General features: G+C 42.0%; 1 protein-coding gene across 3 annotated transcripts in view; it reads right to left on the reverse strand.

The window, feature by feature from the left end:
• The window catches only part of LOC136877515 (anoctamin-7), an 865825-nt gene that overhangs the window by 132857 nt on the left and 707077 nt on the right, over window positions 1–25891 (reverse strand). For all 3 annotated transcript variants that reach the window (XM_067151627.2, XM_067151626.2, XM_067151629.2), the window contains one exon: window positions 25566–25692. In XM_067151627.2, the coding sequence (XP_067007728.2) occupies window positions 25566–25692 (127 nt within the window). The remainder of the gene's footprint in view (window positions 1–25565; window positions 25693–25891) is intronic.

Genomic DNA, 25891 nt, shown 5'->3' on the forward strand with positions numbered 1-25891 from the left:
TCTGAATGCAAGCTGATATCTACGTGACTAACCGCGCAGCCTTTCGCTCGGTTTACGTATTTTACAGGAATTTTCTCTTTCCAAGGGATAAAGCTAATGGTTATGAATATGTCCTTCAATAAATGGAATTTAACTTTCAGTGGTAGCAAGGCCTACGGTAACGACTAATGTGACGTAACTTTCTTCACACATCTTGTCGCCTTACACAAATTTCCGGGTGACCCCCAGCCGTAAGACCTATTCATGTCAAAATGTTAATATTATGCCTTTGCTGGCGAGGTGTAGTGTTTACAGTGCACTATATCTTGTGGTATGGTATTTGTTACTTTCATTGACCTGTCTCAGCCTCATCCTTGGCTTTGACAATATGAAAGTGACTGAGGTATGAGTGATGCTAGTAATACCATTGCTTATGCAGCCAGTCCCGGTTATGAATGGTATGAAGATATCGCTCACAGGGTCGGTTGGTGCATGCATTTCAGTTGGCTTGGCAGACTGATATGTAATAGCAGCGGCTGGCTCGGTGAGGAAAGCAACGGGAAACTACCTCACTCCTCATTTCCCTAGTACGCCTCTTCAGTGACGCCTAGGCTATTTATGACACCTGTTGGCGGAGCTGCAGAGGATCAAACCAGCCTTCGGGCTGAATACCCAACATGCACATGTTAATATTATTACTGCTGTTACTACTTTATTGTAACAGACAATTATTTGGCGCAGGGTGTTCAAAATTCCCTCACAAGCAGGTAAACGAAAAATAAAAAAAATGAAATAAATAGGCTTAGGCTTGTTTTTTTAAACTCTGAATTTAGTCTGCACCGAACACATGGCAGAGTTCATGCATTCGCTATAGGGCTTAGTGTGTGTGTTTTGACAAAAAACAGTTACGTTAAAAACCTGTTCCGCCAGCAGTTCATTAGGACCTCTGCCATCCAAGACAACTGCTGCCCTGGCAGATCCTGTGTCGCACTGACAGATAGGTCTTACGGTGACGATGGAACAGGAAAGGGTTAAGATTGAGAAGGAAGCAGTCGTGGCTTTAATTAAGGTACAGCCCCAGCATTTGCCTGGTATGAGAATGGAAAACTACGGAAAACCATCTTCAGGGCTGCTTACAGTGAGGTTCGAACACACTATCTCCCGAATGCAAGCTCACAGCTGCGCGCCCCTAACCGTACGGTCAACTCGCTCGGAAGGCGGATCCTAAGCCGTACGGTTTGGTTTTCTTCACCGGGTCAGGTGTTTCTTGTACCAACAACTCAATTGGTCCCCTTGTGAACGGGGGCGGTAGAACAACACACACGTATCCCCCGCCTGTCCTAATAGGTGTCTAAAGCGGTCCCGAGGGTCTCTCAACTTAGAATTTGGCGACCTCGAGCCCCTTAACTGAGTCCTGGCATTGCTCACACTTGTGCCAGGCTCCTCACATTTATCTATCCTATCCGACTCCCTTGGTCAACTCGTTTTCCGATCCCGACGTTATTAGGTTGTGAGACCTAGGAAACCTTTCATTTTCACGCGCTTTGTGGCTCTTGTCTTCCTTTGGCCGATACCTTCATTTTTCGAAGTATCGCATCCCTTCCTTTTTTCTCTCTGATTACTGTTATATAGATTATGGTTGCCTAGTTGAACTTCCTCTTAAAAAATCACCACCACCACCTCCTCTTCTCAATTGGCCTCAACGAGCCTGAGTGAAGCACGTTCCAGCCCTTAGTCCCTGAACTAATCCAGAAGAGATCCCAAGACCTCCGGTAAAGAGACAAGCACGTTAGCGCAACACGGAGGGTCTGGCTTCTCAGTTTAAATCCACTTACGTTCATTGATGACATTTCTTTCATTTATGTGGTATAGTTTTGCTTTTCTCAAGAAAGATGGAGCATTTCTTCGTCGTCAAAATTTAATCACTAGAGACCAGTGCTATTAAAGAAATTCCTCCAAGACATAGCAAGCCTAATACTATTGGGGTATGAAGAGAAGACTTGGCTGAAAACGAAAAATGAAAAATAAAAGTGTAAAACGAGTCAAGACGCTCAGCTGAAGAATTACAACGGTCACTTATCCAAATTTCTACATTAATACTGTGTCAGTTGAAGGTGGACCTTAAGACTAAAATCATTATACAGATAGGGAGCGTGTTTCACTGCACACGAAACTATGAGTTCGGTTGCGTTTCACTTTTCCACTAGAGACAAGTTTTGAGCTTGCATCCGGGAGATACAGGGTTCGATCACAGTCTGCAGTCCTGAAGATGATTTTCCATGGTTTCCCATTTTAACACCAGGCAAATGCTGGGGCTGTACCTTAATTAAGGCCACGGCCGTTTCTTTCTCACTCCTAAGCCTTTCCTAACCTGTCGTCGCCATAAGACCTATCTGTGTCGGTGCGACGTAAAACAAATTGTAAAGGAAAAAAAAAAAAGAGATATAGGTTTACTCACCAACGTAAAACAAACGAATACCAGCACTACAAGGCTTCTCACAGAGCAGTGTCGTTCTAGAACAACCTAAATCCGCGTAGCAGACTGACTCATTCGCCACGGACGCGCGACGTTCACTTCAGTGAGGTGGCGTGAGCGGACGATTTCAGTGGCTTAACCTCCAGATAATGTGGGCGCCTTGTCCATTTTTAATCAACTGCTTTTACAAGCTTCTAAGCATTGCTAATAATGTTAATTATTTTACGTCCCACTAACTACTTTACGGTTTTCGGCGACGTCGAAGTGCCGATTTTTTCTCCGCCGGAGATCTTTTTAAGTGCCAGAAAATCTACCGTCACGAGGCTGACGTATTTGAGCACCTTCAAGTGCCACCGGGCTGAGCCAGAATCGAACCTGCCACGTTGGAGTCAGAAGACCAGTGCCTCTACAATTCACCGGTGGTATTGTTTCGCTCGCTGTTGGCCGAGTTCATATTGGCTCGAGGGGCTCTTAACTTGGGAGCGAGGGTTGGTGACTACAGGGGCCCCTCGGCTGAATCCAGGCATTGCTTCCACTTGTGCCAGGCCCCCCACTTTCATCTACTCTATCCGATCTCCCTTGGTGAACCCTTGTTCTTTTTCGATCCTGAAGTATTAGGTTTTGCGAATCCTAGGGAGGTTTTCATTTTCAAGCCCTTTGTGGCCCTTGTCTTTCTTTGGCCGATACCTTCATTTTTCGAAGTGTCGGACCCCTTATATTTTTTCTCTTTGATTAGTGTTATATAAATAATGGTTGCCTAGGTGTACTTCCCCTTAAAACAATCACTCAACTTGGCAGGTTCGATCCTGGCTCAGTCCGGTGGTATTTGAAGGTGCTCAAATACGTCAGCCCCGTGTCGGTAGATTTACTGGCACGTAAAAGAACTCCTGCAGGACTAAATTCCGGCACTTCAGCGTCTCCGAAAACCGTAAAAGTAGTTAGCGGGACGTAAAGCAATTATTATTATTATTATTATTATTATTATTATTATTATTATTATTATTATTATTATTAAAACAATCACCACCACCACCACCTGCCGGATTTAGCCCTGGAGGAGTTCTTTTAAGAGCCAGTAAATCTACTGACACGAGGCTGACGTATTTGAGCACCTTCAAATCGAACCTGCCAAATTAGAGTCAGAAGGCCAGCGCCTTAACCGTCTGAGTATCAACATTTCACCGGAGCTATTGTTTCGCTCCCTGCTGGCCCAGTTCACATTGGCCCCTGAGGCTCTTAACTCGGGATTGTGGGTTACTGACTACTGGGCCCTTGGGTGAGTCCTGGCATTGGTTCTACTTGTGGCAGGCTCCTCACTTTCATCTGTCCTATCCGACCTCCGTTGATCAACTTTTATTCTTTTACGACCCCGACAGTATCAGGTTTACGAGGCCTAGGGAGTCGTTCATTTTCGCGCCTTTCGTAGCTCTTTTCTTTCTTTAGCTGATACCTTTATTTTTGAAGTGTCGAAGCCCTTTCATTTTTTTCTGTGATATGTGTTAATAGGGATGGTTGCCTTCTTGTAGCTCCTCTTAAAACAATCACCATCACCGACACTTCGAAAAATGAAGGTATCTGCAAAAGAAAGACTAGGGCCACTAAGGGTGTGAAAATGAAATACTCTCTAGGCCCCGAGTGCTCTAATACCGTCAGGGTCGGAAATGAACAAGAGTTGACCAAGGGAGGCCGGATAGGATAGATGAAAGTGAGGAGCCTGACAGAAGTGGAAGCAATGCCAGGACTCAGTTGAGGGCCCCGTAGACGCCAACCCACGCTCACAAGTTAAGAGCCCCTGGGACCTCTCTTTTAGCCGCCTCTTATAGCAGGCAGGGGATACCGTGGGTAACAGAAGTACGCGCGTGTATATTTGACAACTGGATCTACAGAATGAAACTATGAACAATATTATTGTGTCTTATTAACAGACTTAACCCGTTACGTGGGGAGTTCATAAACGAGAAATTCCTGCATAGTGGGGTATCATTTTCAGTAAAATTTTTCTTTAAAAAAGAAATAGCTTTTGCCAACATACACCCGCTTAAATATTATATTATGTTAAACTTGCATAAAATTATACCTGCCAAATCCAAGAAAAATCCGCCATGAACTAAGAAGTCGTGAAATGACAACTTGGTGCTCTTTGCCTCAGAAGGAGATCGGTGTAGAGTTGTATAAAGAGTACTCTCCGGCCAATAATTGGATTAGGCATCACCAGGGACTTTCTTGTAGCGAATGGCGAGAGGCAATCAATATGACATCAAATGTTTCTGCCGTACGAACTACTCCGGGCAGAACTCAGGATGGAAACCTCTGTCGCATATGAGTCAGAGAAAAACACTGGCTCACGTTCTGGGTTCTCGCCTCTACGAAGTACTGAGGAACTCACGTCACCACAAGATAAGATCAGTGGTTGCAGAAGAACTCCGTAGCAAAAACTTCCGTGTACATGAAGAAGTCCACGGTTTGTCTAGGACAGGGAGTACAAAGCGAACTGAGATAATTGCCTGTAAAGATAACGACAAGAAAGGCTTCATTATCGATCCGACCATCCGATTCGAGCACCATGTCGGCCAGTCTACTGAAGTTCATCTTGAAAAGCAGAACATTTACGCGCCCACCATTCCGTTCTGCAAAGATAAATACCAGCTGAATGAAGTAGAGATTATCGGCCTAATGGTTGGTGCTCGTGGCACAATACCTGCCTTGTTCATAGAATTCTGGAAGAAGTTCGACCTGCCTATGAACAGCATTGAAAGAATAGTTACCACCACCATACGTCGATCTGTACACATCCTGAAATCTCACCTGTTCGGTCCTCCATAATTTAAAAGATCTGTATCACGGCTATATTTATATATGATAAAACATTCTCTGGCCTGATATGCTTTACTTTATCCTTTGTGGCAAACCGTAATTGCGGGAAGTCGTTGATTCGTTCAATATATATATATATAAAACTTTGCATAAAATTATACGTTGCAGTGTAAATTGCAGTATTAAAAAAAAAATTCAATTCATCCAGTGTCAGTGCAAAAACTACGTGTGTCCTATTTCATATTTACTCCGATTCGAAGTATTATTTGTGTTGCTAAAAAAAATAATCGTATGGCCTCAGCTACCGTGTGCAGACATTTCAATTTGACGCCATCTGGCTGTCTGCTCGTCAATTTCGACGTTCCGTTTTACTCTAGGCCCACTAGATGGCAGACGGAGTAAACCGAAACTCTCTTGGGCGTCTATGGCTGAGATTTAATGAATTTTGTCACCAGAGATATTTTACATGCCGACATCGTACGGCATGGAGTGTCGAATGGACTTTTTTCCGCCCTTCAAAAATCCGACTACCTCTGCCCTGTTTGAACCCGCTATCTTGGGATCCGGAGGCCGACACTCTACCACTGATCCAGAGAGGCAGCTATTTGTGTTGCTTATAGTAAGTGATCATTGAAATGCGCAAAACACAAATAAATTATCAAATACTCCAAACAATAGAGACACATTCACTCAAGTATCACATTTTTCTGAAATAAAATGCAAAAATGTACTCGCCACGTAGGCCTATAACTTGCCATTTTAGAGGGCAGCAAGGAATCCAAGAGTTCATTCATCACAACTTTGTCACCACATTGTACAAAATTACACTACACTGTTCAACACTATTTACGCTAATTATTTACACTCAGTAGCTATAAGGCCGCCTGGTGGCCGCGATCCTTAAGGCGCTTTAGTCGAAACTGTCTGACACCGTGGTTATCCGGTTCGAGTCCCGTTGGTCGAAAAAATTTCACCATCAGAATGTTGGTCGGCAGGGTCGGGGAGGTGGTGGTATACAATTTCGAATCACTGCGTACCAAAATCCTGGATTAAATTCCAAACCTCTCCGCAGTGCTCATATGGAGTGAGGGCATAGGACGCTCTTGATGGGGATTCGTCCGTCGGATGGGGACGTTAAGCCTTGAGCAGACCCCTGGGAGCTATTCGTCAGAAGTAGGCTATTTTCCGGCACCGGGTTTCATCCTCTCCCTACTATCATATATGACGTCATTCATTTCATCTCATTAACTCCTCTGATGAGGTTGACGTCAGGAAGGGCATCCGGTCATAAAAACTCGCCACGACAGATTCACCTCACCTCATAACCGACCCCGTAGAAAAACGGGACAAGGGTTGGAAAAACAAAACAAGAAAGACATTTACACTCAATAACTATCACAAATGACTGGAGAGAAGTTGGAAAAATCTCTTTCAGGATGGTCACTGTTAGTTCCCGTCACTCAGATTTGAACGGCGGTCACCGAGTGTGCACTACGGGCGTCTCAAAGGACCAGATCACAACAGGACCTTCGTCTACCTCCACAGGGTCCGTCCATGGCCGAGCCTCAGCAGGAACAACAGACCGGCAACCCGGTCCCCCCTCAGGGGATAGATTGGCAGGCACTCCTGCAGACTGTTCAAAGATTGGAGCAGCATGTTCTCCATGGACCTCGGCACACCGAGGACGACGCGGACGATGACCAGGACGACGACAACGTTGCTGAATCTCTCCTGGAACAACCCATGCCACAGCATCGTCGCTGGCGGGCCCTCGTTCCGACCGAATACGCCAAGACTCTGCCACTCCCGGATGATGACAAGGTATACCGCCTAGCAGAAGCACTACGTCAGCGGGTTCCAGCAGACCCCCAGGGACGAGATCAACACGAGGGACAAGCTCTACTGTGGGCCTTATCAGCCTGGCCGCTCTTGGATCTAGGTCAGAGACAGTTCTTTTACACCCGTGCCTCGTTGATTTACATCGCACTTTCAAAGGGCTGGCAGTACGCAATCCAACTTGACAGTGCTATGGGAGACGAGATTGTGCAACTGCCGCCAGGATTTCAATTCCAGACTCCCACCAGGGCGCCCCCGGTCCGTCGCGGCACGCCTCGTCGCGGTAGGGGCCGCGGCTCTCGGGGAGCCCCGAGTGGAGCCTCAGGAGGAGCCACCTAGAGTTCAGTCTACGTCAGCTACGCCTACCGGCTGGCGGGAGACGCCCGGTCAGCAGTCTTATCTGCGCCTGGCCTGTGTAATCATCTTTGGTATTTCCTTTTATGTTGCCTTATTATGTATATTCTCAGTGATCTTTTCGTAAACTTTTATATGTGTTTATTATGGTCTTGTTTCCGATCCCTCCATTTGATTGTCTTGTAAGGGGGGACGGCTCCTGTATTTGATTTATTAATAAAGCACTTGAGGGGCATGGTACCGAGGCAGGAGGATCGGTCCGGGCTCTCTGTCTCACGCCGCGGCGGGTTTCTGCTACTCCGTGGTGGGAGATGGGAGGGACCCATGGACCAGTTGAACCTGCACCGATACCCGGCTTTCTCGCCTGCTCCCTCGCTCGCTGCGGCTGTCGCCTGTGCTGTTCCCATACACGCATCTTGGGGTTTCCTATATAAGGAACCCCAGCCGGGGAGCAGGCGACAGTCGTTGGCGGGCGGGGGAGAGGCCTTCCGGTCCGGTCCGAGCATAGAACCTGAGATGCACTGGCATATTTGCAATGCTCATACTTCAGGTGTATGGTAAAGCCTGAAGCAAGGAGAGAACACTGCTTACTACACAACAATACTGAGTGTCCCGCCGCTGGCCTTTCGCCACGCAAACAACGCATCTCTCATTTGAATGCAGTCTTGATTTCGAGACTGGATTGAAATCTGAAAAATGCCTTCCCGAGAATCGAGTTGACAAGTCAACGGGTGCGGGTTTCACTGATCGAATTGGCAAGGCTGCATTAGGGGTAGCGTTCGCATACTTCTGAAATAGTTTCTGCACACTTTGAATACGAAACTCCAGCTGGGTGAATTTGCCGCTGTGTTTCATGTATATCACGAAAGCATTGAAAATTGTTGTGTCCAGAGATCTTTTAATACTTCCTTCTTTTTCTCGCCATACTGCATGGCACGATACATTGGTCCGGTAAGTCCAGTCTTCTCACTGAGTCGTCGTACTCAATGGGTAATATGAATAAAAGTGAGTAATTACTCTTTGCTCACAATTTCGGAGCAGTTACTCGCACTGGTACGAATAAAACTAGCTATGACGTGCTTACTTTGCGAGAAAGTTTTCCGTCTTGAGCAGTCACTGCTTCCTACTCAGCCGCAGAGCATTTGCTCAATAATGGTGTGAATAAAATATACATTTTTCTCACCTGATGGAGTAACTACTCTTGAATTTTGGAGTTACCTCTGTAGGTGACTCAAGAGCGAGGAGTATACAATGAAAACGTGAAATGACGGAGTATATGTTTGCAGTAAAGCGCAGAAAGATTAATAAACCGTAGAGTCAGGTGTGTTTAACATCCATTTCAATATTCTTCACATATCCAAACTGTTTCGAGAAATAAAAAGAACCGATGCCTTTCTAAATTAAAAAAATATTTGATCATGTTTGCTAGTCTACTTGTGATGATGCTTCTTGTTTAATGGGCCTAACATCTAGGTCATCGGCCCCTAATGGTACGAAATGTTAGGACAATTTAAATTTCCATAATCCTCCACTGACCAAAATTCAAAAACGGAAGGACGAAGAATGAATGGATGGATATAAAGTTAAAACAATTAGTGGATCCGACCCGCAATGCCCCACATTCCCAGAAACTAGTCGTAAACAATAGTATTAGTGACCAAGGGTCTGCTTCTAAAGCACAATGCTGAATCGATGATGCTTGTAGTCTAAACGGGTCCAAAATCCAGGTCAGCGGCCCTTCATAATGGTACTTATCGCTAGGAAAATAGAACCGTGCTATTTGTCGTGTTGCGGTACTAATCAAAAGTAGCGTAGACTTGCGGTATTCCACACATTATGATACTATTCACAGGTGATGCAATTCGCACACAGATCTATGGTGTTTGGCACACTGCGGTACTATTTACAGGCAACGCAAACCTATGGCGTTCCTCACGTAAGTGGACTAACCACAGGGATCCGCACTACCCCGTGTCGCCTGGTGTCGCTCATCCCATGGTGTTGCTCATATGGGATACGAATCACAGGTACTGTAAAATGTATCCTGAGCAATACACTGTTGCTATTAATCACAAACCTATTTTGTACCTAACATAGTGGTACTACGCGCAAGTAAAAGCGACCTATGGTGTTCCCTGCGTGATGGTACTAATTACAACTGGTCTCATGACTAAATTGATCATCCCTAGGTCGCCCCTTTTAGTCTCCTCTTACGACAGGCAAGGGATAACTTGGATATATTCTTCGTCTGCGTCCCCCACCCACAGGAGGGAGTCTACTTTTATCAATGCCAGTAGACAGAGGAACGTGTAGAGGGTGAGAGGATCTGCTTCTACTTCGGGACTTGGAGTAGCGACCCGCTGCTCCTTCATTCTGTTCTGACTCCAGCCTGAAGAGCCATGACAGATCAATTCCTGTCTGAAATTACTGCGTTTCCCCAGAGGGTGTATAAAGCCCCAAGATGGAACGAAAGGTACAAGCGACTTGCAATTCCTCCCGTCGTGACGTTGCGTCTACCCACCAACTTGGGTTTTTGCTGTCTAAGCCGCTCACAAGGGAACCGTTTGGATTGGATCAGAAACTTAACATCAAATTTGGTGGCTTAACACTTCCCGCGGGGCCAAATGTATTTTTTGAGTGATTTGTATTATTTTGCGCATATGGATTGCTACCTTGAATTTTATTTTCATCTGCAACAGTTATACGGTCTTATTTTCATGATTTTCACTGTCATGCACATACGAATGACGTGGCCATGTGTTCATGTAGAGGCATTCTTTTAGATATGGTGGTCATGTCATTCATATATGAATGATGTTCTTTTCTTTTTATCTTTTCAGAATTGATTAAAATTTGTTAAAAATGATTAAGAGACGTCGCACAGAAAGGCTGTCTGAGGTAGGGTTGAGGTGAGAAAACGTGCAAAGATGGTTTCCACCTATTGCAAGACATATCCTGGCATGCCTCAACTGTGTTTAGACTGTTTCAATTCTGTGCACCAGTGATTTCTGTACTGCAAACTTTTTTCAGGTTGTTTTAGATAACTAGACTTTTTAAATTTATTTTTGAGCAAGGCATAGGGAAAATGCAAATACTACAAAAATGAAAATAAACCATTACCAGAGACGGTTCTAGCTCAGGCTGCGTGCCCCCAGTTTGAATGATAATTTTAAAATTGTAAAATTTGTAAGTCTAGAGCCGCCATTGGTCATTACTGGTATTATTTCATATTATAGGATATTCAGAATAGGTTTAAAATACAATAATTCAGATAATAATTCAGAACAAATGTGTTTGATAAAATATTTCGCTTGTTTTCAACTAGAATAAATAAATTTATTCGTGCATATTATATTTACATTCAGCATGGTATACCCAGTTCCATTACAAGTACGGCGAAACCAAGGACACCAAACAGTAACCAGTGGGCCACACTTTAAGGCTACCATTTGATTTTACCGTAACGTCGTTCGTATGCGAATGAAGAAGCTTGATACAGCTCATCTGCACGTCATTCATATTTGGCTGACGCTGCAGTAGCGGATAAGTGTCATGCATAAATGAATGGCGTGGCATTCAATGTGTTAATGGCATTAGCCGTAAAATAATATTTATCTACTTAGAAATAAAAATTTGTATTGCTGCAGTTTTAAATGGATCATGGTGCATCTAAGCTATGGATTGTAATGAAACTTTGTAATTATATCAGTTAAGACATTTGAACATCACTGCACGCAGCATGGCAAAATGTATGGTTCTGAAAATAAATCTGGCAGTTTCTATGTTTATGATAATAAGGTATTATTTTAACAGCATGCACGGTGTTAAGCCAGAAGTTGCTATTGCATATCAGTCTGCCAAGCCTACTGAAATCGACGCACCAACCCACCATATGAGGGACATTTTCACACCGTTCATTAAGAGGAGCTGGCTGTACAGTACAAGAAATTGTATTACTAGCATCGCTCATACCTCAGTCACTTTCATATTGTCAAAGCCAAGGGCGAGACCGAGTCAGATCAATGATTTGTTATAGCCCATAATAGGTCTCGCCAGTTTCAAGAAGATAAATGAAATATTTTGTAAGGCATGCAGGACCTCTTCCCTGTACAGGCGGGAACGTAGGAAGAAACGTCACAGTTAGAAAATAACTCTGTAGTTTCAGTATTCTCGGGGGAAAATTGGACGATTTCTCCCTTAGGGACCAAAGTTCCGTGACCCCGATTGTAGATAATACAGCTGATTACATTGCTTTCTGCTGCCGGTCACAGGATCAATTACCTTGAAAATACGGCTGGGAACCGTTCCGTCCATCGCAGGTCACATTGGGTGAATTACAAGACACGTTACAATGGCATCGTCTTTTTTTTAATTTTGTGTGGCTATTTCTAGCCGAGTGCAGCCCTTGTAAAGCAGACCCTCCGATGAGGGAGGGTGGCATCTGCCGTGTGTAGGTAACTGCGTGTTGTGGTGGAGGATAGTGTTGTGAGTTGCAGGGATGTTGGGGACATCACAAACACCCAGTACCCGGGCCACTGAAATTAACCAATGAAGGTTAAAATCCGCGACCCAGCCGGGAATCGAACCCGGGACCCTCTAAACCGAAGGCCAGTACGCTGACAATTCAGCCAACGAGTCGGATATGGCATCGTAGTCACAAATAACTAACTAAACAAACACGAACCGAATAACTGATTTTATCTTTACGTCTTTCTACTGTTAATGCTTGCGAGATAACTTATCTGGCTGGTTATAAAGCGGCACGGGTGGTTGATTACACAACCGCAGCATATAATTCAAAACTTTCGGTAATATTTAGTACACTACGTAAGTTCTGCCCTAATAGTCTACCGCAATCTGTTCCAATGATCCACGCATCATGGGTAGAGTTTATATTAAAAAATCGATATGAAGCAAATTAAGAAAAGCAGACATTTTCGACCCCACATCGGTAAGAGTTGTAGGGCAGTCTCTCTCTGTGGATGGGGGCGATATAATAACACCCTGGTATCCTCTGCCTGTCATAAGAAGCGACTAAGAGGGGTCCTAGGGGCTCTTAACTTGGGAGTGTAGGTTGGTGGCCACAGAGCCCTTAGCTGAGTCCTGGTATTGTTTCCGCATGTGCCAGGCTCCTCAATTTCACCTATCCTATCAATTTCTCTTGGTAAGCTCTTGTTTATTTCCGACCCCGACGAGGCCTAGGAAGTCTCACTTTCACGCCCTTCGTAGTCTTTGCTTTCCTTTGACAGATACCTTCATTTTTCTAAGTGTTGGTTCTCTTCCATTTTTTCTCTCTGATTAGTGTTATATAGAGGATGGTTGCCTAGCAAGGTTATCTACAGGGATGCAAAATTGATAGCGTATCTATTCGATTATTTTCGAGATTCTAGAGTTTACATTTTCAAACACCAACTTATTTGTTTAGCGTCAGATATGTGCATAAAATAATAGATACATACAAAATAACATCCTATGCAGTTCACAATTGGATGTCTAATAGTCCTACCCGAGAGATTGCCTCGCCAGTGGCTCATTGCGGTCTTGCAGCGAGGGACGAAGCAAACACAGTGAACATTCCTTTATTATATGTCTGATGGTGTATGAGTCAGCGCCCCAGTTACATCGAGAAAGATCTCTCCTATCCCATTTATGCAGGGAGGCGGCAGATCTTCCAAGAGCACAGCAGATTCTGTTGAGAGAACCAGCCGAGTTACAACCACGTCATGTGTGATTAGTTTCATTGATGGTTTACAACTCACAATTACGAAGTTTTTGACGTTCCCATCTAATCAATACTATATGTTGTAAATTTTATTTATTGAAATCTAAATTGTATATACTGTATATGAAAGACTAGTTTCGATCCATGGATCATCCTCAGATGCTTACACTAACAGTTAAAATAGCATATTCAAAGTAATTAGAAATCGCTCTTGAGCGTGCTATAAATTCTAAAATCTAGTAGTCAAGTATCTAATTTATTCCTATTAACGTGTTACGTTAAAATATCAATAAAATGGGGAACGACAACTAGCTAATAGACCAATATTTCAATACTAAGTTCACGCTGCCTACATATAAGATACATCTACTAGTGTAACTAATTTTATGAAGCCCCATTTTATTGAGAATTTAACCTAACACATTAATAGGAATAAATTACATACTTGGCTACTAGATTTTATGAAAGTGAATTTATAACAAGTTCGAGAAGAGTGATTTGAAGCAACAATTATATAATAAGTCCAACTGACTTATGGCCCCCCATTCAATGGTCGTTTTATTATATTTGATGAATGTAGGGTAGTACATGGCAATAATTTAAAAAAAGTGATTTCTAATGACTGAATGTACTATTTTAATTGAAGCAACTGAGGATGATCCATGGATTGAAACTAGTCTTGCATATACAGGATAATTCAGCTGAGTTGTCCACTTCAAATATCTTCTGATTCGTAGAAGATATAGATATTCTGTTTTAAAATTCTTAAGTTGTATAAAATGTCCTATTACTTTCAATGACATACGAAATTAACGATAAACCCGTACGTACTTTGTGTTCTTTAATGAGACTATACTAATTTCATCCAATAGAACAATTAAGATTCCAGCTGCAAACTCATCGATGTGCTTATTTTCCAAATCCGACGAGTATTTTTGGAGATATTAAATGGTTTCGTATGTGTGGATATTAGAAAGCGATGCATCACTCGCTGTGATGTCCAGTGTATTTTCCTCCTGCATGACTCATGCTTTGTTGATGAACACACACACAGGCGAGCTCACGTGTTCACACAGAGGCCAACTGTCCCATTAGTCGATATAAAATATGCACGGTGGCAAAGTGCGGATGTTTTTCGATCCATTATGAATTGAAACGATACATTATGCATACATACGATAAAATACGTACAGTAACATCTTTATCATACATGAAGAGATGTGGAAAATAAGGCCGGCCTGGTATGTCTACACACGCCGATGAAAGCTATCAACAAAACAGTAGTACGCATCAGTTCTGACTTTAACATTGAGGAGTGAACACAGTTACGAGCCTTGTTTATATTACAAGTGGATACTGGTGATTCACGGTGGAATGGGGAAAATTAGGACGGGAACTACAACTGAAGAAAAAAAATAGTAGTACCTCTGCATGAAGAAGGCACATCATACGCCGAAATTTCACAAATCATTAAACGAATCAGATACACCGTGTACAGTATCTTAAGAAGTAAACAACTTAAAAAACATTGATAAAGAGAGAAGTGGACATCCCCGTAAGCTCACTCAGAGAAGAGAAGACTGTAATCAGGACAGTGCAAAATACTTCGAAAATATCTTCCCAAATTTCAGCAGAATTTCAGGAGTACCATGGTAAACAGATACATCCTAAGACCATTCATGGAACTCTTCATAGAGCTGGGTATCATGCCCGAAGTCCCAGGAGGAAACCATTTATTAGCTGAGTAAATGTAAAGAAGAGATGGCATTTGCTCAAGAGTACATGATGGATGACTGCTTCAGGAATTAATTCTTTTTTCAGATGAAAAAAAAAATTAACATTTTGCGCCATGTTGGAAGAATGTCGGTGTGGAGGAAAATGAACAGAGTTTGAAACAGCCAACCTCCGGGCTACAGTTAAACACGGTGGTTGTGTTATGGTGTGGGGATGAATGGAGGCTTCAGGTGTTCGGGACTAAGTGTTTATAGATCGAACAATGGACCAGTATGTTTATTTGAATATTTAAAAAAATTACGACATAGTAACCCAGTTTATGGGTACTGACTGATTACTACTTTCAGCAGGAGAACGACTTGAATCATACTGCTAATAATGTTCGATACTGGATTGTTTATAATACTATTCACACCCTGAAAACCCCTCCCCAGTCCTCCCGCCTTAATCCCATTGAACATCTATGGGATGAACTCGAACGACAAGTCAAAAAGCACCACATATACAGCAAAAACCAGTTAAAATTATTGCTTCTGGTGAAGAAGTCACAAAGAAATTAGTAGGTTCAATGCCAAACAGATTGAGAAGTATTATATGCAACAAGGGAATGCACACACGTTACTAAACCGTACACACATCGTGACAAACGTGTGGTTTAAGTTGTGGGAACATTTCTAGTCTTTTTTATGAGTGGATATAAAAGAACTGCTTTGCTAAATAAAAGGTAATCTTAAGTTTTTGTGAAACTAAATTTACAGTTATAAACGAAATATATTCCTTTTAAATATCTATTTTTTAAAGAGCAATTACTATTGCCAATATGTGCATATGTCGAATGTCTCTACTGTTGTGTGAACACATGTCCGTCTGTGTATACCGAACGTATTCCATAACGTAGCATATTGTGATGGTCTTGTACAGTGTAGAAAATTTTGATGGTCAGCCACACTCGTAAGAATAAAATGAAAGATTTTCACAAGAAACTTCATGGGCGAGTTTTGTTTCATATTAAAGTTTAATGTGTAAATTAATTCAATTTTCTCAGGTTCGCCAGTACTGAAAGAGTAAAGTAATTTATTCAATCCAGTTAGGTGGTTTCAGATATTTCCGCTAGGATATAGGACGAAATGGAGTAGGGGAAATGCTTACGGACATAAGATACGGCATTCCACACATGCCACCATTGTATGATTACGTTTCATTATTCCCAATGACTATGTCATTCATTGGATTTTGAAGTTCCTGATTTCATCTCCTGTAGTATGTACTCACGAGGACAATAAAGCACTTGAATTATTACAATTTCACTGTGTTGCCTGGTCTTTGTTCAGAGTCAACGGCAATGAAACAAAAGCTTAGTAGCTCCGAAATAATGTAGGTCTACACGATACTCTTCTTTTCCCCGGCCTTTCTCGAGATAATGGCGAGGTTTATGAACACGGCTTGAGTCAAGCACGAGAACTACGCGCCCGACATCAAGGCGAGTGGCGCATCGCTTTCTGTCTAATGCCTACGTATTTGAAACCCTTTAATATCTCCAAAAGTACTCGTCAGATTTGCAAATTAAGTACATTAATGAGTTTGTCGCTCGATTCTTAACTGTTCTCTTGGATGAAATTAGTATAGTCCCATTTAAAACCACGAAGACACTACCGGTTTCTCGATAATTACGCATGTGATTGAGAGGAATAGGACAGTTAATACAGTTTAAGAATTTGAAAATAGAATGTCTATATATTTTACGGATCAGAAGATAATTTGAGGACAACTTAGCTGAATCACCCTCAATTTAGATGTAAATATATAAATTTTACAACATATATAGTATTGATTTCGAGGGAACTTTAAAAACTTCCTAATTGTGAGCGGGAAGTTACAACCAGGCAGTTTAGTTATGGTGTTTACTATACCGCTGGAAGGTGGTGATGACCGTGCTTCTGTCCCGGTGTTGATGTAGAAGTGGCTGGGTGTTTTCCAAACAGGTCTGCGAGTCTTCAGTCTTTTTTTGAGGAAAGCTGTTCTGTGTCCTGGTAAATGGACAGAGCCGCGTTGTTGCATACTCTGGACCATAAGGGGGCCAAGGCTTGTGAGGTGGTACGATATTGCTCAGCAGTGGTAGACACTAGACTGCTGTTGACAGGAGTGCACCTGATATAATCCACATTGTTTGGTGAAGTTCAACCAGTGATAAGCCGGGGTAAAACCAGCTTCCAGAGTAGCATTCGAAACGATAGCTCCGTAACCTTAAGGGGCAGAGGTTCAAGTCTAATAATTAATGTTAGTGACTTCACGTCCCATCAACTACTTGTGGCGGTTTTCAGAGACGCCGAGATGCCGGAATGTTGTACCATAGAAGTTCTTTCACATGCCGGTAAGTCTAAGGACACGAAGGTGACGTATCTGAGCAGTTTCAAATACCGCCGGACTAAGCCAGGATTGAACCTGCCAAACTGGGATCAGAAGGCTAGGCCCCAGGGGTTCTGAAAATTGGAGCGTGGGTTGGCGACCACGGGGCCCTTAGCTGAGTCCTGGCATTGCTTCCACTTACTTGTGCCAGGCTCCTCACTTTAATCTATCCTATCCGACCTTCCTTGGTCAACTCTTGTTCTTTTCCGACCCCGACGCTATTAGGTTTGCGAGGGCTAGGGAGTCTTTCACTTTCACGCCCTTCGTGGCCCTTGTCTTTCTTTGGCCGATATCTTCATTTATCGAAGTGTCGAATCCCTTCCATTTTTTCTCTCTGATTAGTGTTATATAGAGGATGGTTGCCTAGTTGTACTTCCTCTTAAAACAATAATCACCACCACCACCACCATCATCAAAAGGTTAGCAACCCGATCTTGTGAACTACTCAGACGATTAGGTTCCAATCTCCTAGTAACTTTTAACTTAATTTAAAACTTACTCTCAGTTGTTATCAACTATGTTTTATGTCCTTTTAATGAAGAAATATGTTAGAAAAAGTCGTTAGAGAGATTTATTTTGTCCAATATCAGATTGGCTTCTTTTTGATTTGAACGGGCCTACTTTGGACTCCGCTATTTCAACTATTGGCTTTGATCTTTGCCCAGTAATCTGGCATTTTCTGCCGCTGTAATTCCTTTCATCTGTCCAGAAGGTACATTTGTTTCGGTTTCCTTTCCTGAAATCGATGAACTTCAAGGTATGTCACACTGGCCGACTATCTTGACGATCTCAGTTCTTTAATGTCTTTCTCAGTTTCTGTCAGGCAAGTGGTACGACTATTCTTGTTCTGCCAGAAGATGAACAGGCGATTGGTCTGTCTTTTGGGAGGAAGTCATACTATGTGGTCAAAGAAAGCTACTTTCCTTTTCCTAGCACAATCAGAGAGCCTCACTATATCTTCGTAGAGCTCGGAATTTTACCGCCTACGGTATTCCTCATCTTCCTTTACTTTACCTAACATCTTCCTGAGAATTCTCCTCTGTGACTTTCACTTTCTCCATCAGTCCTCGTCGGTTCAATGAAAGCTTCTGGTCGTATGACTGACGTGTAGTGTTTCGGTTTCAAGTTGCGTGACAAACATTTTTTTAAAGTGTTGTTTGCCAGTTGATAGGCCAGTTCCAACTTTTTGACTCCTGGATAATTTTGCTCATTCTGGTAAATACATAAACATATATCTTTTTCCGACACGCTACTTTTTGCAGAAATATGACCAATTTCTACTGAAGCCATACGTCTACCATAAGTTCAAGGGTTCAATATGTTTAGGGACAGATATTTGCATAATACAAAAAATAAAATATCCTATGCGGTTTACAATTGGATGTCTAATGCTCCTATCCACGAGATTGCCTCGCGAGTGGCTCATTCCGGTCTTGTAGCGAGCGAGGAAGTAAACACTGTGCACATCACTATGTTCTCTCTAGTCCCATTCTGGGGGCCGATGACCTTCGATCTTAAGCACCTTAAAACAACAATCATCATCATCATCATCATCATCATCATCATCATCATCATCATCTAGTCCCATTAATGCAAGGAGGCGGCAGTTCTTCTAAAAGCTCATCGAATTTTTAAAGGTAGAACCTTGAAAATGAAAAATGAAAACCTACCACCTGTTTTCCAGTCTTTGACCGGGTCAGGGATGTAATGAATGAAACATATATAGGCTGTTATTACAATGGGGTCGCCACTCCCAAGGTGATTTATTAATGAGTGATAAATGCTATGAAATGATAATGGAGAGTGTTGCTGGAATGAAAGATGACAGGGAAAACCGGAGTACCCGGAGAAAAACCTGTCCCGCCTCCGCTTTGTCCAGTACAAATCTCACATGGAGTGACCGGGATTTGAACCACGGTATCCAGCGGTGAGAGGCCGACGCGCAGCCGTCTGAGCCACGGAGGCTCCAAAGGTAGAACCTTATGACGCTATATTAAATTAAGTTACTTATTAACATGTTCTGAATATATATTTATTAAATTTAACCAACTTCCTCACATTAAAAATATATTTCGGAAGTAACTTCCGATTTCTCTTCAAAACAGAGGAGAGACAGTGTTCACAAAACTTTGAGAGGTCTTTCTGTAATTGTACGTAAGTGAATTTATTTGTTCAGTTTTAAAAAAAATCAGAGCTGAGTTTATGCAATCTGTGCACTTCAATCCAACACACGCTGCATTCCTTTTGGGAGTCCAACCTCCCATGGTAATTCTTTATTCGTATGTAATGATATACCGCCCCATAAATTTGGCAATGCAGATGTATTCATTTGCCGAAACCAAAAGCATTGATGAATTCCCTTGCGGAATAAATATAAGATTAATATTTTAATGATTTACATAAAAGTACAAACCTGTGTCATGTGTGAAAATGAAACCTCATTCTATTTTATACAGGCTGTAACAATACGGTAAGGCCAAACTTTCAGGACACGTTACTCACACGTAGAACATACGTTATGTGGGCATGGGTCCGGAAATGCCTGATTTCTCGCGGAAGCTCGACCAAGTCGGAATCCACCATACTGTCGATTCCAGCTGTCTGTATTTACTCGTTCGAAGGTTAATAGAGAGGTAGTGGTGGTGATTTTTGTTTTAAGAGGAAGTACAACTAGGCAACCATCCTCTATATAACACTAATCAGAGGGAAAATGGAAGGGATCCGACATTTCGAAAAATGAAGATATCGGCCAAAGGAAGACAAGGGCCACGAAGGGCGTGAAAATGAAAAACTCCCTAGCCCTCGCAAACCTAATAGCGTCGGGGTCGGAAAAGAACAAGAGTTGACCAAGAGAGGTCGGACAGGATAGATGAAAGTGAGGAGCCTGGCACAAGTAAGTGGAAGCAATGCCAGTACTCAACTAAGGGCCCCGTGGTCGCCATCCCACGCTCCAAAGTTCAGAGCCCCTGAGGCCCCTTTTAGTCGCCTCTTACGACAGACGGGGGATACCGTGGGTGTTATTCTACCGCCCCCACCCACAGGGGGATTAATAGAGAGGGACTGCTACAGTTTCCACAATGTGGTGGATACAGACTTTGTCAAGCTTCCGCGAGATTAATCTACATTATGCGGCGAAACAAATGGCATCGAAATTGTCTATATATTTTACTAAAAACAGCTTTGGCAAATCCATCCGTCCGTTCTACTGGACTGATTTACTTCATTTTTGTTTTATTTTCTCCGGAATCATCTGCCGGTGAATCATGAGACATTGATAGGTCTCAAGTTCTCCAACTTTGAGTACTTATAAAATCAAATCATTAAATGATTACTCCAATAATTCCAGAAGGAGGCTTATCCTAACCCGCAACACATTATGTACTTAGCAGGTTGCTAAGCGACTAACACTTTCATTAATATTCTGTTATATGTGATTTTCCATCGTTAGTAACGTCACTCCATGCAGCCAGGTTTAATTAATACTTGTCAAGCCAAAGAATACACACTTCCTCTGATCACGGAAGAATACTATTCCATGCTAGATATTCTTTGATTCTCTAACCTTTACCAGCTTCCAAATATATTCAACAGATGGCAGAGCGTTGTTAATAACTTACATGCTGCTGCGTGAAAAAAGTATACGTACAAACAGACCTCATCATGACATACAGCTTAGACATTATCTGGGAACACCTATCGAAGAATAACCTAGCTACACTAGTAAGAATAAAGGCCATGTATCCTAAAAATGTTCTCTGCCTTTAAAAAAACCCGCTCCTTGGAGACTAACCTATGAGCTCACAAGACAACCGTTCTATAGAGAAGAACTGAGATTAAAAAAATACCATTGCCTTCTACGACACAAGCTTTACATCAAGAAGAGAATAAAAATGTGAATATATGGATATATGTTTACCAAACAGACGGCATGATGACGTCAGAATGGACGAATTCTGAGTGCGAACTGCGGCATGCCGTAGCGCGCTTTTTATTAAATGTTCATAAAACCATTGGAAAGGGCAGGCAAAACAGTATGACTGCGAGAGGCATATCAAGTTAACTGACCTATTCTTAACGAATGGTGCGGAACAGAACGGGTCCTCTATTTGTATTTAAACAATTCTTAGTAAGAATTTACATATTTATATTGTCTACCAGTTCAACACAATATTACCAGTTAAACGGCTTGTCTAAATATTACAATACTCCTCCAACCAACCAATTTTTCTTCAAATCTGGACTTATTTCTAATAAAATAAACACGAAATTTAATCACAGCAAAACTGTACAATTATAAACAATTTTTAAATTGAGACTTTTATTAGTTTTATTTTTATGTACTACTATTTTATAATGTGTTATTTCCTTTATATCAAGATTAATCTGATCTCAACATAGCGGGCCCCAGGGGTTCTGAACTGTGGAGCGTGGGTTGGCGACTACGGGGCCCTTAGCCGAGTCTGGCATTGCTTCCACTTGTGCCAGGCTCGTCACGTTCATTTACCCTCTCCGACCTCCCTTGGTCAACTCTTCTTTTCCGACCCCGACGGTATTAGGTATCGGGGCCTAGGGAGTCTCATTTTCACGCCCTTCGAGGTTCTCGTCTTTCCTTTAGCCGACACATTCGTTTTTCGAAGTGTCTGATCCCTTCCATATTTTCTCTTTGATTAGTGCAATACTTCGTATAATGGATGGTTGCCTAGTTGTACTACTTCTTAAAACAATTACCATCATCACTCAACATAGGTCGAAACATATCCCTGAGATGATGTTTAGACAGGTCATTTAATTCAAATGGTAATATTTTATTGTATTCAACAGGTGGACAATATATGTAACTTCTTATGAAATTTATAACATGCAACCAAACATCTGCTGGTCACGTTCCCCAAACTACGAAGTATTTATTATATATGGTAGTATTTCGATTTCGGAAGTAATGTACTCGCGTTTGGACGCCTTATTTTCTGTTGATTTTCATCGTGTTATTCAGTTTTCTTTGAGCATTTCGGATTTTAACTACATTCACTTGAATTACAGCTATATCGTTAGGGAATCTTATTTTATCCTCACCACCGTTTGTAATACCACCTATGATCTTTATTACTTTCGCCAATTGTTGTTTCATATAAGTTATACAACATTGATGGCAGGCTGCATTGGTATACTCATTTTTTGGACGTATTTCGTTTCAGCGTTTATATTTGTAAATCCTCTTTGGTTTCTGGAAAGTTTGCGAGTTAGTAATCTGTCTTGAAATCTAAACCAACACCAGCCATGATTTCCATCAACATGTTCAATTCACACTATGAAATTCTGAACCCATTATCAGAAAAAGTTGGAATTAAACTACTTTCAAAAAATAAATAGAAAGGAAATATTCTTATAAAAGTAGATCAATAACGAAATATAAACCTGAAATAATTGATTACAGAATTTAACACAATATACCGACTCAATAGCAGTAATCTTTAATGCACACATTCTCCCTCTAAGTTAATGAACACTTTAAACAGTGGTTTTCTTTATTCCAGCATTTTATCTACACTCTGAACTGTCGTAACGTTCTTAATAAACGTTAATAAAACATTAAGAAAAGTTATTAGATACTGAAGGAGAAGTGCAGTTATTTTTAATGAACTCGTCGCCGCAATGAGTTTCGAGTTCTTTCAAACCCGTCTGGATCATTTTGAAATTCTTCACAAGCATTTACAAGTCTCTGCTCTAATTCTTCAATTGTATTAATCGGGGTGTCGTACACTACACCTTTAAGGTGGCCCTAAACACAAAAATCCAATGGTTTCAGATCAGGTGATCTTAGAGGCCATAGTACAGGTCCTCTTCACCCAATCCATCTTCGGCCATCTCACAAAGCAGAAAAATGTGCCGGTGCTCCATCATGCATGTACCACATCCTCCAGCGTTGCCCCAAGGGAACACCCTCAAGCAATCCTGAAGGTGATGCCCCAGAATCCGACGGTAATTTCCGTCCATTGAGTTTGTTTGAAAAAATGTACGGTGCAATAAGACGAACACCTAGTACCCCTAACCACACATTCAATGAGAAATGTCGCTGGTGTGGTGACTCATGCAAAACATGTGGGTTAAAGCCTCGATGACTCAAAACGTGAGAGTACTGTACTACTCATGGTAATTGTTTAAGGAGCGTTGAACCGGACGAGTTGGCCGTGCGGTTAGGGGCACGCAGCTGTGAGCTTCCATCCGGGAGATAGTGGGTTCGAGCCGCACTGTCAGCAGGCCTTAAAATAGTTTTCCGTGGTTTCCCATTTACACACCAGGCAAATGCTGGGCCTGTACCTGAATTAAGACCACGACCGCTTCCTTCTCACTCCTAGGCATTTCCTATCCCATCGTCGCCATAAGACCTATCTGTGTCGGTGCGACGCAAAGCCAATTCATAAAAAGAAAAAGGGAGCGTTGAGGATTGCCTACATCCGGATACTAGGACGACACTTTGAACACTTCCTTTAACAATGTGTAAGTACACTGCAAAGTCATTGTAACATGTAACATACTAAGAAAACAGTTTTTTGTTCATTAAAAACAACTGCACTTCTACCAAAGTATTTAATAACTTTCCTTAATGTTGTATTGGTACCTTTTCTTGATTAGGATGACTTACACACACTCAAGTTAGTGGCCGCTGGTAACCACAAATTCTAAATTATCTCTCAAAGGGCTCGTTTGCAGACCCATGTTTACCAAGTCCTTTTTTGCTTCTAGTATCGTGTACTTACCTTTGTTTCAATTAACGCTATTAGATTATGATACAACATATATACAATTTCCGTACAAAATATTAGCATTGCCCATGTAAATGGAGAACTGCACATTTGGACGTAGAAGAATAGTTTCATTATTTCTAAAAAAAAATAATAATTGGTCATTTTTCTGAATGAAGATTCATCCTATTTCTTTGTTCATTATCGGAATGTTTGTTTGTTTATTTGTAGCATCGTATATTAGAAGTTGCTCAAACGCACTGACGAAGAAAATTGATCCTTAATCTCACTAAGAATAAATAAAATGAGCAATGGAAGCTAAAATGCTACCGGTTACTTAGTGTAAAGGCAGAATCAAGTACCTCATAATAATCAGGAATATGAACTACATGGCAACCCCAAAACATGTATCTTTAATATGTTTTATTTAATATGTTTTATACCGGGCGGGTTGGCCGTGCGCGTAGAGGCGCGCGGCTGTGAGCTCGCATCCGGGAGATAGTAGGTTCGAATCCCACTATCGGCAGCCCTGAAGATGGTTTTCCGTGGTTTCCCATTTTCACATCAGGCAAATGCTGGGGCTGTACCTTAATTAAGGCCACGGCCGCTTCCTTCCAACTCCTAGGCCTTTCCTATCCCATCGTCGCCGTAAGACCTATCTGTGTCGGTGCGACGTAAAGCCCCTAGCAAAAAAAAATATGTTTTATGGCATTCGTTTTGGATATAATTTTGTATATTCCTGGTTTATCTGAAATAGAATATTGTTAGAATGTGTGGAACTTTTCTTATAAAGAGAATAAACGTAAATCCATCATCGTACAGGCTATGCAGGTTCTTGGAGGAGTGTTTGCTTACGTTTCGTTTCTTTATTAACATTTTAAATGTGAAATCTAGAAGCCGGAAATGCCTAAGAATATTCCAGTTACCTTAAATTTACACTGACTAGTTTTAACAGTTATATTCTAAGAAGTTATAAAAGAGGGTGAAACTTAAAGAACAGATTGGAATGAAACATTCGGCTAGGCCTGTCAGTATTCGTCCTGGAGATATTCGTGTCTTACAACTTGTCCTATATCATAATTATCCAATAACACCACTGACCGGTGCTTCTGTTTCCTTTTCCTCTAATGCATCGTTGGCTGAACGGTCACCGTACTGGCCTTCGGTTCAGAGGGTCCCGGGTTCGATTCCCGGCGGGTCGGGGATTTTAACCTTAATTGGTTAATTCCAATGGCACGGGGGCTGGGTGTATGTGTTGTCTTCATCATCATTTCATCCTCATCAAGACGCGCAGGTCGCCTATGGGAGTCAAATATAAAAGACCTGCACCTGGCGAGCCGAACCCGTTCTTGGATATCCCGGCACTAAAGAAGCCATACATGTCATTCATTCATAAATTGAAGATCACACTCACTTATCAGTCTCCCGTCACTTGTTTTAATTGCCGAGTACCTTCTCCTAGTAATGATAACCTTACCCTTACATTACTTTCTAATCCTACCTGCAAGATGATCTGCCGTTCCTGTTCTTGGTTAATACTGCCATAACCCATGGCATATTCGGCTCCATTGAGTTCATACCGTTCATCCCGGTACAGTTGGCAGCGCTTGATGGACATAATAGGATACCTGAAACATAACACACAATCACAATGGGACATTATACTGGTAGGCGAAATCATTAAGAGACAACCTGCAAAAAAAAGTATCGTAGCCGTATTGTTAGGCTACCTGCAATCATAACTAGACGAGGTGGTAGGCTATCCGCAATACACTGCAGTCACATCGTGGAAGAGTTGAATTCGATCGCTTTCTCGGGAGGATGAAT

This window comes from Anabrus simplex, chromosome 7, assembly GCF_040414725.1.
Source record: "Anabrus simplex isolate iqAnaSimp1 chromosome 7, ASM4041472v1, whole genome shotgun sequence".
NCBI classification, from domain to species: Eukaryota; Metazoa; Arthropoda; class Insecta; order Orthoptera; family Tettigoniidae; genus Anabrus; species Anabrus simplex.